Source organism: Myxocyprinus asiaticus, chromosome 36, assembly GCF_019703515.2.
Source record: "Myxocyprinus asiaticus isolate MX2 ecotype Aquarium Trade chromosome 36, UBuf_Myxa_2, whole genome shotgun sequence".
Classification (NCBI taxonomy): Eukaryota; Metazoa; Chordata; class Actinopteri; order Cypriniformes; family Catostomidae; genus Myxocyprinus; species Myxocyprinus asiaticus.
The window spans coordinates 819,047-832,500 of NC_059379.1; the positions used below are offsets into that span (position 1 = coordinate 819,047).

At 40.4% G+C, this 13,454-nt stretch overlaps 1 protein-coding gene across 1 annotated transcript in view; it reads right to left on the reverse strand.

The window, feature by feature from the left end:
* Nucleotides 1–1,961: 1,961 nt before the first annotated feature.
* Nucleotides 1,962–13,454, reverse strand: part of LOC127426641 (formin-2-like) — a 100,490-nt gene continuing 88,997 nt past the window's right edge. The window contains exons 18-19 of the mRNA XM_051673574.1: nt 3,428–3,509; nt 1,962–3,318 (exon numbers count right to left, since the gene is read on the reverse strand). Coding sequence (XP_051529534.1) covers nt 3,292–3,318; nt 3,428–3,509 — 109 coding nt within the window. The 3' untranslated portion in view covers nt 1,962–3,291. The remainder of the gene's footprint in view (nt 3,319–3,427; nt 3,510–13,454) is intronic.

A 13,454-nucleotide genomic window follows, 5' to 3' on the forward strand; every position in this document is an offset into this window, starting at 1 on the left:
ATGAAACACTTTCGCATTCTTGAAATTGTTTATCTGTTGATACGGCTGTCAATACATTTTTGAATCTGACATAATTTGTTAGTTGACCAACTGAAAATCCCAAAACAAGCATCAGCTGATTAATCAGTCCGGCTGATATATCAGTCCATCACTAGTATCGACAGTTTGAAAAATACAACACAGAGGGAGAGCCGACTCACGAGAGCGCAATAGTCCAATTCCGGAATTAAAAAAATCCCATTCATATTCTCCATTGGCGAACTGATTTTGACCGATAACTTATAAACCTTTAAAGACACATCTGCTCTGAGGTTGTTCATCAGTGGTGTACAGTGGTGGCCAAAAATAATGGCACCCATGGTAAATATGAGCAAAGAAGGCTGTTAAAAAAAAATAAAAAAAAAATAAAAAAAAAACTTTAATTGAAGTAAACAATTGAAAGAGGGGAAAGAATTAATATCTCATTAAATAATAATATAATATTATATTCCCATTCATATTTTAATTTTTTTAGTGCATCTGGGTGACAAAGAACATGAAATTGTTCAGCCATGACTTCCTGTTTAACAGGAGTATAAATATGAGGGAACACACAAGCCAAATTCCCTTAATCATCAATCACAGTGGGTTAGGCTAAAGAATACAGTTCTGATGTGCGACAGAAGGTTGTTGAGCTTCACAAAATGGGAAGTGGCTATAAGAAAATAGCCAAAGCATTGAAAATGCCCATTTCCACCATCAGGGCAATAATTAAGAAGTGCCAATCAACTGGAGATCTTAAGAATTGGCCTGGAAAAGGACGTGTCTATATTGTCTCCACGCACAGTGAGTAGGATGGTTCAAGTGGCCAAAGAATCTCCAAGGATCACAGCTGGAGAACGGCAGAAATTAGTTGTGTCTTGGGGTCAGAAAATCTCCAAAACTACAATCAGATGAAAGCCTCTGCTCTCATCCAACAACAAACTCAAGCATCTTCAGTTTGCCAGACACTACTGGAACTTCAAATGGGACCGGGTTCTATGGTCAGATGAAACAAAAACAGAGCTTTTTTACAGCAAACACCAAAGATGGGTTTGGCACACACAGAGATGAAGTACCCAATGTCCACGGTTAAATGTGGTGCTGGATCTTTAACGTTGTGGGGCTGTTTTTATGCCAGAGGTCCTGGACATCTTGTTCAGATACATGGCATCATGGACTCTATCGTATACCAACAGATAAAAAATCTAAACCTGATTGCCTCTGCCAGAAAGCTTACAGTGGGCCCTGATTGGATGTTCCAACAGGACAATGATCCTAAACAAACATCAAAATCAACAAAAAATGGTTCACTGACCACAAAATCATGGTTCTGCCATGGCCATCCCAGTCCACTGACCCGAACCCCATAGAAAATTTGTGGGGTGAACTGAAGAGGAGAGTCCACCAACATGGACCTCTGAATGTGAAGGATCTGAAAAAATTCTGTATGGAGGAATGGACTCAGATCTCTTGCCAGGTGTTCTCCAACCTCATCAGGCATTATAAGAGAAGACTCAGAGCTGTTATCTTGGCAAAGGGAGGTTGCACAAAGTATTGAATAAAAGGGTGCCAATAATTATGGCCAATCCATTGGAGAAAAATATTTAATAATGAGATATTTCCCCAGTTTCAATTGTTTACTTCAATCAAAGGTTAGATTTTTGTGATTTTTTTTTTTTTTTAATTAAAGATCAAAAGGATAAACAATGCGTATTTTTTTTTCTCACAGCCTTCTTTGCTCATATTTACCAAGGGTGCCAATATTTTTGGCCACAACTGTATGCTTCTGTTGAAGCCATCAGTCTGCATTATTTCAACTTCAAAAAATAAATAAAACGGTTTAACAGTGTGCATTTGGACCGATGCAATAATAAGATGAGCATAAATATACATAGCACACACATATTTGGGGTAAAATGGTCAGCTTTCTATCATTTAAAAATGTTCTACTATTTTTATTGACACTTTTATTGAATGGATAAGTATATTTATAACCAAAACTTCTCTCCCTTCATCCGGCATCTTGGATTTGTTTTTCCACGGAGCTCATCATGGCACATTCTGCATTGGCCTTCACGGGGAAGGACTCGCATGATTTTACGGTAGAATCTGGCCAAAATGAACAGCACAATAAAGTTACCCACTTTCAGGAACAGTCTTCTCGTTGGAAATGTGCGCAGTCAATAATGCCTTAAAACACTAGCTTTTAGAACAGAGACTCTGGATTAATCAGATTTGAAAACATATTTAATTATGCAACTGCAGCTCACCTGTGCAATGTGGCGAGTGTGTTCAAGTAAAAATCTCAAATCATGTGAAACAATAAAATGAGTGATTTTATGAATCCCTTTATTTTACATAAATTACACAGTTCCCAAAAACGAAAGATACAAACAGTTATTGCACATAAAGGGCAAACATCCATCCTGCATCGAGTATGATCCACACCGCCAACACAGACATGCTAAAAACAAACAATGCTACACAAAAATGTTAATACCATTTACATTTAAAAAACATAATTTTTAAATACATTGAGTGTTTTGATGCAGCAAAACAAGGGAAAGAAATCTTGCATAATTTCACAATGACCTTCCTGAATGACCTCTGACCCCCCAGAACTCACCGTGTCACGGGAACAGAGACAGAGAGAGGATGAACACTGGCTGATTGTTCTGCATCACATTGCACATTCTGCAGTGTCTCTTTCAGGTCCTGGAGTGTCTTTCACTTGATGATGTGCTTTGAATGTGTTAAACAAGCCGGGTCAGAACTGTAGGACTAAACGCTGCACTAACTCCTGTGTTCATTACAAAAAGCTTGTTTCTGTCAGTGGAAACGGTGAACAGATGTTTAAAATGAAGATCTACAAGCGCCTCACCCGTTAGAAAAACAGTTCTCTCTCTCCGTCTCTGTTTATCTTTTTCTCACCTATTAAAAATAAAACTGACAATTTTTTTGATAATATTGCTTAAGTGCTCCAGTACATTTAGTCAACTCCTGCGGTTTTTATGGCTCCAGAGCGACAGGAAATTTTGGAATGTAACGTCACAAATTTCATGCTCCCGTAAGGCTACACCACGCCACCACCTCACAGGGTATGACATCAAATTCAGAGGGCACTTCCTGTGTCTGTTTACACCAGTGTGTGTGTGTGTGTGTGTGTGTGTGTGTGTGTGTGTGTGATTTAAAGATGTCAAACGCCAGTGAGAGCCCAACAGTATTCATCTGCACATCCTGCAGTCCAAACCAAGTGGAATCACAGACGTCTTATATCTTCATTCCCAACTTTGCTTTCTGAGAGACAGAAACACATATGCACCAACATTAAGATATTAAATGTATGCAAATAACTTATTGAAATGATTTAACAGTATTCCACAAGAGCTGCAGCACATATACTTACGATTCCTGAAGCGTGTTTGGGTTTGACGCTGTATGTAGCTTTCTCCTTCACTTGTCTGAAACACTCCTCTGCTGCTTTCAACCTGTTAAAACACACACACAGTCAAGAGTTCATGGAACATGAAAACATCTAGAACAAGTGAATTACACTTACGGGTGATTTTTCAATCAGGGACAGTTTTGAATTATTATTATTTTTTATATCTCCCAATTTGGAATGCCCAATTCCCACTACTTAGGTTCTCGTGGTGGCGCGGTTACTCACCTAAATCCGGGTGGCGGAGGACAAGTCTCAGTTGCCTCCGCTTCCGAGACCATCAGTCCGCGCATCTTATCACGTGACTCGTTGTGCATGACACCGTGGAGACTCACAGCATGTGGAGGCTCATGCTACTCTCCACGATCCACACACAACTTACCACGCGCTCCACCGAGAGCGAGAACCACATTATAGTGACCACGAGGAGGTTACCCCATGAGACTCTACCCTCCCTAGCAACCGGGCCAATTTGGTTGCTTAGGAGACCTGGCTGGAGTCACTCAGCACACCCTGGATTCAAACTCGCGACTCCAGGTGTGATAGTCAGCGTCAATACTCGCTGAGCTACCCAGACCCCTCACTTTTGAATTCTTGGAATCACTAGAAATGAAACGTTTATCACATGTTCTGGAATAAAGACGTGATGAACCATCAAGTCGATAGGGCTGTTGTGGTGGGAATTTTTTACCACCATGAAAGGGCCAATCACTGCGGTAAACAGTTTTCTTCTTTAGAAGAAAAACCTTGTTTATTCAAATGACCCAATCATAGCACTGTGAGGATTTTTCCTGGCTAAGATGCGTGTCATGACTCGTAAGAAAGTGCTGATCCCCGATAAACTGAAGCAATTTTGTCAAACGCATCATAAACTGAGGAGAAAAAAAACAAGCCATCAACAGCATAAGTTTACAACTTACATCTGCAATGAATCAAATGCACAATGGATCTTGATAGATAGAGCGCATAAACGGGTGTGAGCCCTTTCTTTCATGTTGTTTGTGGACATGTAATCACAAAAAAATTCTCCAGTGTGTGAGCTTGTGAAGGAATTTCAGGATTGTAACTTCAGTCTGGAACGAATGGATGTGTAGTTGATGCAGTTAGTTTGTGACCAGTTGTGGTGTGCGCTTGGCTAGAGTTGCGAGCTAAATGAGTATGTAGCACAAAAACAAGACTCTTAAAAAAATATACGCCCCTATATCCACAACACAATTAAGGATGCAATAATTTACTATACTCATTAAATTACATTATTTCAGGAATTTATCTAAAGTTTTCGCAAGGCCTTTTATGTAAGTTACTATATTTACTTGTAGCACTTTACCACCATGGTGGGGTGGTTGCCATGGTGATGCTTGCAACCCATCAAGTGGATTTTTGGTATAATGTGTGATGGTGTGGAATTTCAATCCTGAGATTGAGCCATTCCATTTTGTTTAATGTCAATACAGCATCTGGTGCAAAAGAAACACATGGCAAATTTTTTTTTTTTTATAAATATTTTATCCATTTTATATTTCTGTCTAATCACTGGAGCTCAGAACCCAATTTAAACAGAACTGCTAAAATCAGAAATAAGTGTCAGAATTTTTAAATATATCCAAATGTATCGAAATTCATTTTGTTTGAATGTGAGCCATGAAAATGTGTGTGCAACGTTCAAAAAAACAAAACTATACATTGCAAAAGGTAACAGAGGCTGCATTTGAAGTGGCATATACAGCATACCATGAAAAGGCTTGACAAATTTAATGTGGCACAAAGTTGGCATTAATGTATTTATTCAGAAATCACATATTACGATTTTTTACTTTGAGCAAAAATAAGCGCATTACATTGATGAAAACCAAAAATCAGCTTATTTGAAAAGTCCAACAACGTAAGAAAACTGCATTTACACTAGATTTGAAATATTCAGATTACACTCGTATTTTCTATTTGATTTTTTTTTTCCCTTTGCTCCCAATTTTTGGAATGTCCAATTCACAATGTACACACCAAGTCCTCGTGGTGGCGTAGTGACTCACCTCAGTCCGGGTGGCAGAGGACGGATCCCAGTTGCCTCCGCGTCTGAGGCTGTCTACTCGCACATCTCATCACGTGGCTTGCCAGGCGCACCACCGTGGAGGCACAGCGCGTGTGGAGGCTTCACGCCACCTACTGCGGCAACCACGCCCAACTCACCACATGCCCCACCGAGAGCAAGCCACCTTATAGCGATCATGAGGAGGTTACCCCGTGTGACTCTACCCTCCCTAGCAACCGGGCCAATCTGGTTGCTTAGGAGACCCGGCTGGAGTCACTCAGCACGCCCTGGGATTCAAACCAGCGAACTCCAGGGGTGTTAGCCAGCGTCTTTACCACTGAGTTACCCGGGTCCCACGTCAAAACGTAAACAGTCATGTGCACAACACTAGCTCACATTGAATAAGCCAGTAAAGGTTATCAGTGCAATGGGTAGAAATACACCTGTGTCAATCGGTTTATACTTGAACCATTTATGACCTTCCCCCAATAAGGAAAACCGTTTAAAGTGTTTAGATGACCACACAAACACATTGTTGGGTAGTTAAGCATAATTGTGCATGTAAATGTGCTCACTGTTGCCTTCGCCGGTCTTTCAAAGAAAGACACTGACACTAGTTAGCAGAACAGATTCAACTTCATTCAACAGTATAAAGACAACCATGGTGAAGGTTTGACCTTCCAATAAACATTAATTAGCCAATCCATTGCCATAGTTAGATTGATAAATTCATATCTAGACTTGGGAGGTCTCTCCACAGACAGGAGAGGAGATGGGTCTACCATGTGAACTTTAACTAGTCTTGACAGGTTCTTCATGCAGTGCAGCATTTATATGAGCGCTCAGAAGTTATTAAAATCAGACACGCTCACTTCCTCTGGAGCTTCACGCCATCTGAGAGCAGACGATTAACAATTGTTTAAAAGGATTTGTTTTCATACGTCTCCGCTGTCACCCTCACTGCTCTTCCTCCACAACGAGTCGTGTGTTTGTGTGCAGGACGCATGCCAGCAGCTGCATTTCACTGACCTGCGACCAATAAAAGCGCAACACCATACTTGGCTATGTTTTGGGTGAAGGAGAGTCACAGCAGAGAGCGGTGTCTATATGAACACGTCCTGATGCAGCGATCGTGTGAGCTCATAAGTCAGAGAAAGCACTAGCAGGTTACTTTGAGTTAGTGACGGAAAATTCAAGTGCAAACATTTGGGATGGATGGACGGATGTTTCTCAGAAACATTTATCATGATCTATAAAAAGAAAAAAAAAAAAAGTTATGGCATCTATGCTAATATTATTCTATTTGTTACCCTGTTCCTCATATTACTCAGGTTACCAGAGCCGGCCCCGTTTCTGCTTGGTGTCAGACTCCACTGCTATTTGTCTCTGAGTGATGAAGACTAAACGCAGCCAGTGCCAGCCAGACATCACTTCAGTCCATTACGATGGACTTCTGAGGATGAACTGATGCCAACTCCAACCATAAGATATGGGATACTTTATATGCCATTGCCTGAACCTTGGACTTAGGATAGACCCCATTGAAATTACCGGCTAGTTGAACTGTGATGCTCCTCACTGATCTCGGCCTGCATCACCTTTGTCTAATGATGGATTACACTCTTATAATGGAATACACAGACTATCAATTAATTGCCAACAAAACCCTTCATCAGCCAACTAACAAGGACAATGCATCTATGTGAACTTCTGCAGTTAATCCAGGATGCACTTTGGGTTTTGATTGGCTGTCAATATTTTTATCGTTCATCAGCTGGGGAAATAAGTCACTGTGAAAGTAATTTCAGTGATATTTTGGACTCTTGAAGCCCCTATTTTTTGTGCCAGTCATAGTAAGACCAAGAAACATTTTAACATTCAATAAATGAATTTTAATGGTTATCGGCCTTTTCCACTGTAACAGGTAAAGGATGGGCGAGGAGGCAGGAACCGGCAGAACAGTCAACATAAATTTAATGATATAAATGAACTGAAAACAACATAAAACGTAAACGGACACAGACAAACACACAGCGGCCGCTTGCATCTCTCTCTCTCTCTCGAATTGGCGACTCCGTCTGCCCCTTATCTCACTCTCCCCCTGACCAGCCAATTCAGCGCCGGCCGTGCTCCATCACGGCCCAGCCACACCCTGCTCCTCTTCACACTCCTCCCTCGCCTGATTCGGGCCGGGGCGCCACCGGTCTGACTAACCCCCTCCCCCATCTCTGTAGGGGAGACGCTGCCCTTCCGGCCATTCTATAAGCCGGTGATCCACCCCGCCTCCTGTGAACCTGGGGGAGAGACGAGGGGATGCGTGGGGAGAGGGAAAGGGCGAGCGGAGACACACAGAGAGAGAGGAGAACTTGCTCGCCAGCTCCCAGATGCGCTGTTGCCCTCTGGCGGACACCAGCTCGCTCCTCCCCTTCTCGGCGGACGGCAGCGGTTCCTCCGGCGCTAGGCGGCCGGCAGCGATCCCTCCATCCCCAGGTAGACGGCTGCGGCTGCTCCCCTGGCAGATGGCAGTGGCGAGGACTCCGCGACAGCACATCCCTTCTCCCTCCCCAGTTTCGGCACCACTGTAACAGGTAAAGGATGTACGATGCGGCGGCGGGAACAGGCAGAACAATTAACATAACTATAATGATATACATGAACTTAAAATAACAAAACAAACGGACACAGACACACTCCGCGTGCGTCTCTCTCTCTCTCGAACCGGTGTCTCCGACTGCCCCTTATCTCGCTGATCAGCTGATTCAGCGCCGGCCACGCCCTACTTCTCGTCACATCCACCAGTTTAGTTTTAGGTATCGGCACAATGCAGTATCAATAAACCTCTAAATTAATAATATATCCAGCTAGCTTCTTTCCACTGTACATATCTGTATCGGCCATTTGTTGACTACAAGCCAAACTGAGAAAAAAATCATCCATTTACAAATCCTGAAGTGGATCCTGCTGAATTCATCACCACCAGATGATGACACAAAGAGAGAACGAAAAAGTAAAATCTAAAGAAAAAGGATGCACTGGTGACCCTTAAGAGTTGAAGCTCATAAAACAAGACAGATTTTGGGTTTGGAGTGCCAAGCAGAGGCGTCTGCAGAGGGGAGTACAGAACAGAAGTGCAAAGCAAACACATCATTTGTTCTGATGTATTTGCCTCAAATTGGCTGCTAAGAGCACTGTGCGAACTGGCCTTGTGAGGGTTTGAAATGTTTACAGGAGAGAGAATTATGGGCCGAGAGACATTCTCCCTGAACATCAGTAGCACACTACTTTAAACAGCACACTATAAAAGCATCCCTCTATACTAAAGGAACAAAGACAGAGTCATGCGAGTGTTAGCATGCGTCAGGCTCCACTGCCGTTGAAAGAGGCTGAGCGGGTGGACAGACCGGATGAGACCAGGCTTTCGCTGTCTTCAGGTCCTAATATGGTGCTGCTTTGGTTTAGGGTCATGATCCACTTCAGAAGCTTCTTGCTAATGATTAAGAAAGCAACACTTACTCACAGCGTCCGTGTAAGTTTTATGTGAGGACTGTCAGGCCTACAGCGAGAGAACGCTGCTGGAACACACTACAATAAGGTTCTATTCATTAGCAATAATGCATTTCGCATCATGAACTAATAATAAATAATTCTAGCTTTTAGGGATGTCCTGATACTGGTAACAGGTCCGATACAGCACTCACAGATTTTATCATCAAATAGTTTATTATGTTTCCAGGAGTGTTGATTAATCATGTTTTTGAGACTTTATAGACATTACAGCTGATTTCCTGTAAAGCGGCTTTGGAACAATGTGCATTGGGGAAATCACAAATAAAAATGATTTGATTTGTGACCATGTTTATTTCTACTTTGAACACAAAATCTCAGTGTTCTCTTTATACACTAAACAAACAAGTTTACTGAAGCATTTTACCAATCAGAACTTTTGGTTGATTTTAGGAGTGAATGCACTTAACTGCATAGAGAGCTATAGGATGCTCCCTTGCTCCCTATTTAGTGAATGACTTAACCTCCAGTGTGCTGCCTGTCTGCACTGGTCTCAGAACAGTTTGAAATGCACCTTATTTTCATCCTAACTCCATATAAAGCCTCTGAAAGACGTCTTTATCCGCATGGCGTTTCACGATAAATTGCTCAAATTTTCACAATGGCATGTTGGATAAAACTAGAGACTCTAATCTTTTGAATCAAACAGGTTTTAATGTAAAAACTTAATGAGGTTTCTTACCAGATGTAGTTTTGTTGGTGTTTCTCCCAAAGACAAACTCCGCTGAGATCAGCGCCATGTTGTTTTGTCACATGACTCCGTATGTTGAACATTTAACCCTTTACTGACAGCACAGAGTCTCCTGAACTGAGATCAGTGAGTTTAAATGTATTTAAATTATGCGTTGTGTATAGCGAAGACAAAATACAATGTCCATGCATGTGTCCATGGGGGTATAATTATGTAATATTCAAGGTAAAATGAACTTTGATACTACTAATATAATAAGGCTTTTAATCGTTTTAAGCTTGTAGGGCGCCCTAGGCAAAACCCGCTTCAACACCCCCCCAAAGTTGTTGACCGGGGGGGGGGGTTCTGTGTGGGTGCATCGTGCTGCAGCCCTCCAAGATGCCTCCGTGGGCAACTGCCCATGTCGCCCATGCCTAAATCTGCCACTGTAATTACATGATGTGTTAAGCGAATTAATTACAATTAACCCATACCTATATTTACTGAGAAAGGCCTCCAAATGAAGTTATTTAAAATCATTTATATTTCAAAAATAAATATAATATGTAGGCCTAGTAATTATTATAATAACATAGCACATTATACATAAAGCAATTAGACAATAAAAAATGGCTTTAACAGTGAAACTATTGTTTGTTTCCAAATACAGAATTTGTGAAATAATAATAATAATAATAATAAAGGAAAACGGATTTCAAGATAGATTGATAGCCTTTACATATTGGTTATTTTTTTTTCTGTAATGTTTTTTATTTTTATAAAATGCGAGCGCTAAAAATGACAAAGCTTTGTTTATTTTTTTAAATAAAGTCTTTTGAGTCAGTTGCTGTTAACTTAAGTCAGCAGGTCAGCTCTCTTGGTTTTGTTGATGGTCATTGTTTCTAAACAGAAATGCATTTATTTTTTGATGATGTCTTTAGAGTAACAGTATTTAAAAACATAACACACAGCCTCACAGTATTATATTTGAAAACTTCAACATCACAAAAAAAAAAATCCAACAAGAAACAGGTTTTGGCATTGGCAAGTACCGAAAAGAAGTATCAGTACTCTTAACTCATTCTCCAAAAAATAGTATCAGGACATCCCAAATAGTTTCACAGCATTTATTAACCTTGTTTAATGTTAATGAATCTTAATACTAGACAGCAAGGCAGTTTTGGAACCGTGCTTGTTCCACAAACTTTTACAAGGTTTGGCGGATCAACAGACCTGAAGATCGTTTTACAAGTCCTACATTCTAATGAAAGTGTCACTGGTGAGTGTTAAACAGACTGACTTTATAGTGTAATATGTCTTTTATTGCAATGAGCCACTTTAATTTAACCTACTAAAGTGTTGGTGAAGCTACCTTGAAAGTTTATGTTCCCAAGATACAAGCTACTCGTAAAGTAGATAAAGATGTCAAGAAATCCTTGCTCAGATCATTGGATTATATTCTGCTTTTGAAGTAAAACATAAACAGTCATGGGCACAACACTTGCGCACATTGGATAAGCCGATAACAAGGCCGGTAAAGGTGTTTACATGTAAAGCGAAATTGGGCTAATGGTAAAAAAATCTACCCGTGTTGATTGTTTTTTCCTTAAACCGTTCATGACTTTACACTGATATAGGAAGGCCGCTCAATGCATGTACATGACTACACTCGCCAGCAGTGTACATGACTATGTTGTTGGGTTAAGTTTAATCGGTGTGCATGTAACAATGTTCATGCAAACACACTCAAAGACATATAGCAGCATTTAATAAAATATTTTGCTACAAACAAGTGTTCTTCTCGTCAACTAAATAACAAAAATGTTCGTTGCAGAAGGTTTTCAAGATGCATCATGACTGATAATCAACTGATTTTATAATTGACGAAAATATGCAGAAAAAATGACTGCTTCAAGAGATATATATATATATATATATATATATTTTTAAGAACTGATTGAAATAATCCAGTCACAGTATGTTGAGTGAGCTGAAAGACCTGTAAAGTGAATCGCTTTCCTGGGTAAATCACCACATTTAAATGCATCCTATAAATATGATATTAATCAGCAATATATATGTAGTCCTGCTGCTCTTCTGCTGCTGGATCTTAGTGCCGCTTTCGATACGGTCGATCATGATATTCTCATCGATGGCCTAAGAGACCAGGTTGGTATTCAGGGGTTAGCCTTGGATTGGGTCTCTTCATATATCAAGGGTACAACAATTTCAGTCCGTTTAGAGAACTGATCTTCATCAGTTGTTTCTTTAACGTGTGGGGTTCCTCAGGGCTCCACCCTGGGACCTGTTTTATTCTCCCTTTACATGCTTCCATTAGGAAAGATCTTTGATAAGCATGGCATACACTACCATCTGTATGCTGATGACTCTCAACTTTACTTTCCTATTAAACATGGGAAGCAACCCTCTTTTGAGTCTCTGTATAAATGCATGGCCGATGTGGAGTGTTGGTTGGCAAACAACTTTCTCCAATTAAACGAGGATAAGTCAGAGTTTATTCTTTTTGGTCAAAGGGGATGTGGGGTAAATTTAGATGCCAACTTGTCATTGCTTCCAGGGGAAAAAACCTTCCTATGTGAAAAACCTGGGAGTTATTTTTGACACTGAGCTCAAGTTTGATCGGCAAATAAAAGCTGTTGTTAAAAATGGCTTTTTCCATCTTAGATCTATAGCAAAGTTGAAGTTCATCCTCTCTTTTGATGATTTGGAGAAGGTTGTGCATGCCTTTGTGTCTTCTCGTTTGGACTATTGTAATGCTTTGTATATGGGTGTGAGTCAGGCCTCTCTCTCTCGCCTGCAGCTGGTCCAGAATTCAGCTGCTAGACTTTTAACTGGAACCAGGAAAAGAGACCATATTACCCCAGTATTGATCTCCCTATATTGGTTACCAATCCAATACAGAATCCAGTACAAAGTGTTGCTATATGTATTTAAGGCTCTCCATGGTCTAGCACCAGAGTACATCTCTGATTTAATAAGCTTGCATCAACCTTCAAGGTCTCTCCGCTCTGGTGATCAGCTGTGTCTGTCGGTGCCTCGATCTCGCCTTAAAACTCAAGGTGATACAGCTTTTGCGATGGCAGCCCCTAGACTTTGGAACGAGCTTCCATTGGCCATGAAATCATCTCCGTCTCTAGTGTCTTTCCAGGGGGCCTTAATGTATTTTCCCTAGCTTTTAATTAATTGCATTATAAACTGTACTAGGTCAATTTCTCTTATCCTGTCTTTGCCATGCAATGCAACTCGCAACGCAATATAACGGTCTAAAACACAGAGTAGTCCCTAAAGTGTGAAAAATTCATGTCACAGTAACTTCTAAAAAATAGCTGATAATGTAATTCAGTATACTTGATGTGTTGATAAATCTGTAGTATGTTTTATACATGCTTTATAATTATTTTTAATTTTTTAAATAATTGAATATTGGGTTCAAATTTGGTCTGTTACATTTTGACATCTTGGTAATTTTGCACATCATCATCAACTAACGTTTCATTTTTGTCAACTAAATTTATACGGCATTTTAGTCAGAGTAAAATGTACTAAAACAACCTAATATTGACTAAACCTTGTCAAAAGACAATAATTATAACTAAAATAAAAAAAACATTGCTACAAGACCAAAAAAGCTGCACATGTGCATGCAATGTTAAAAAACAAAAAACAAAAACAGCACTGTAGCATTTTGTCGTGCTACAAGTAGTTTG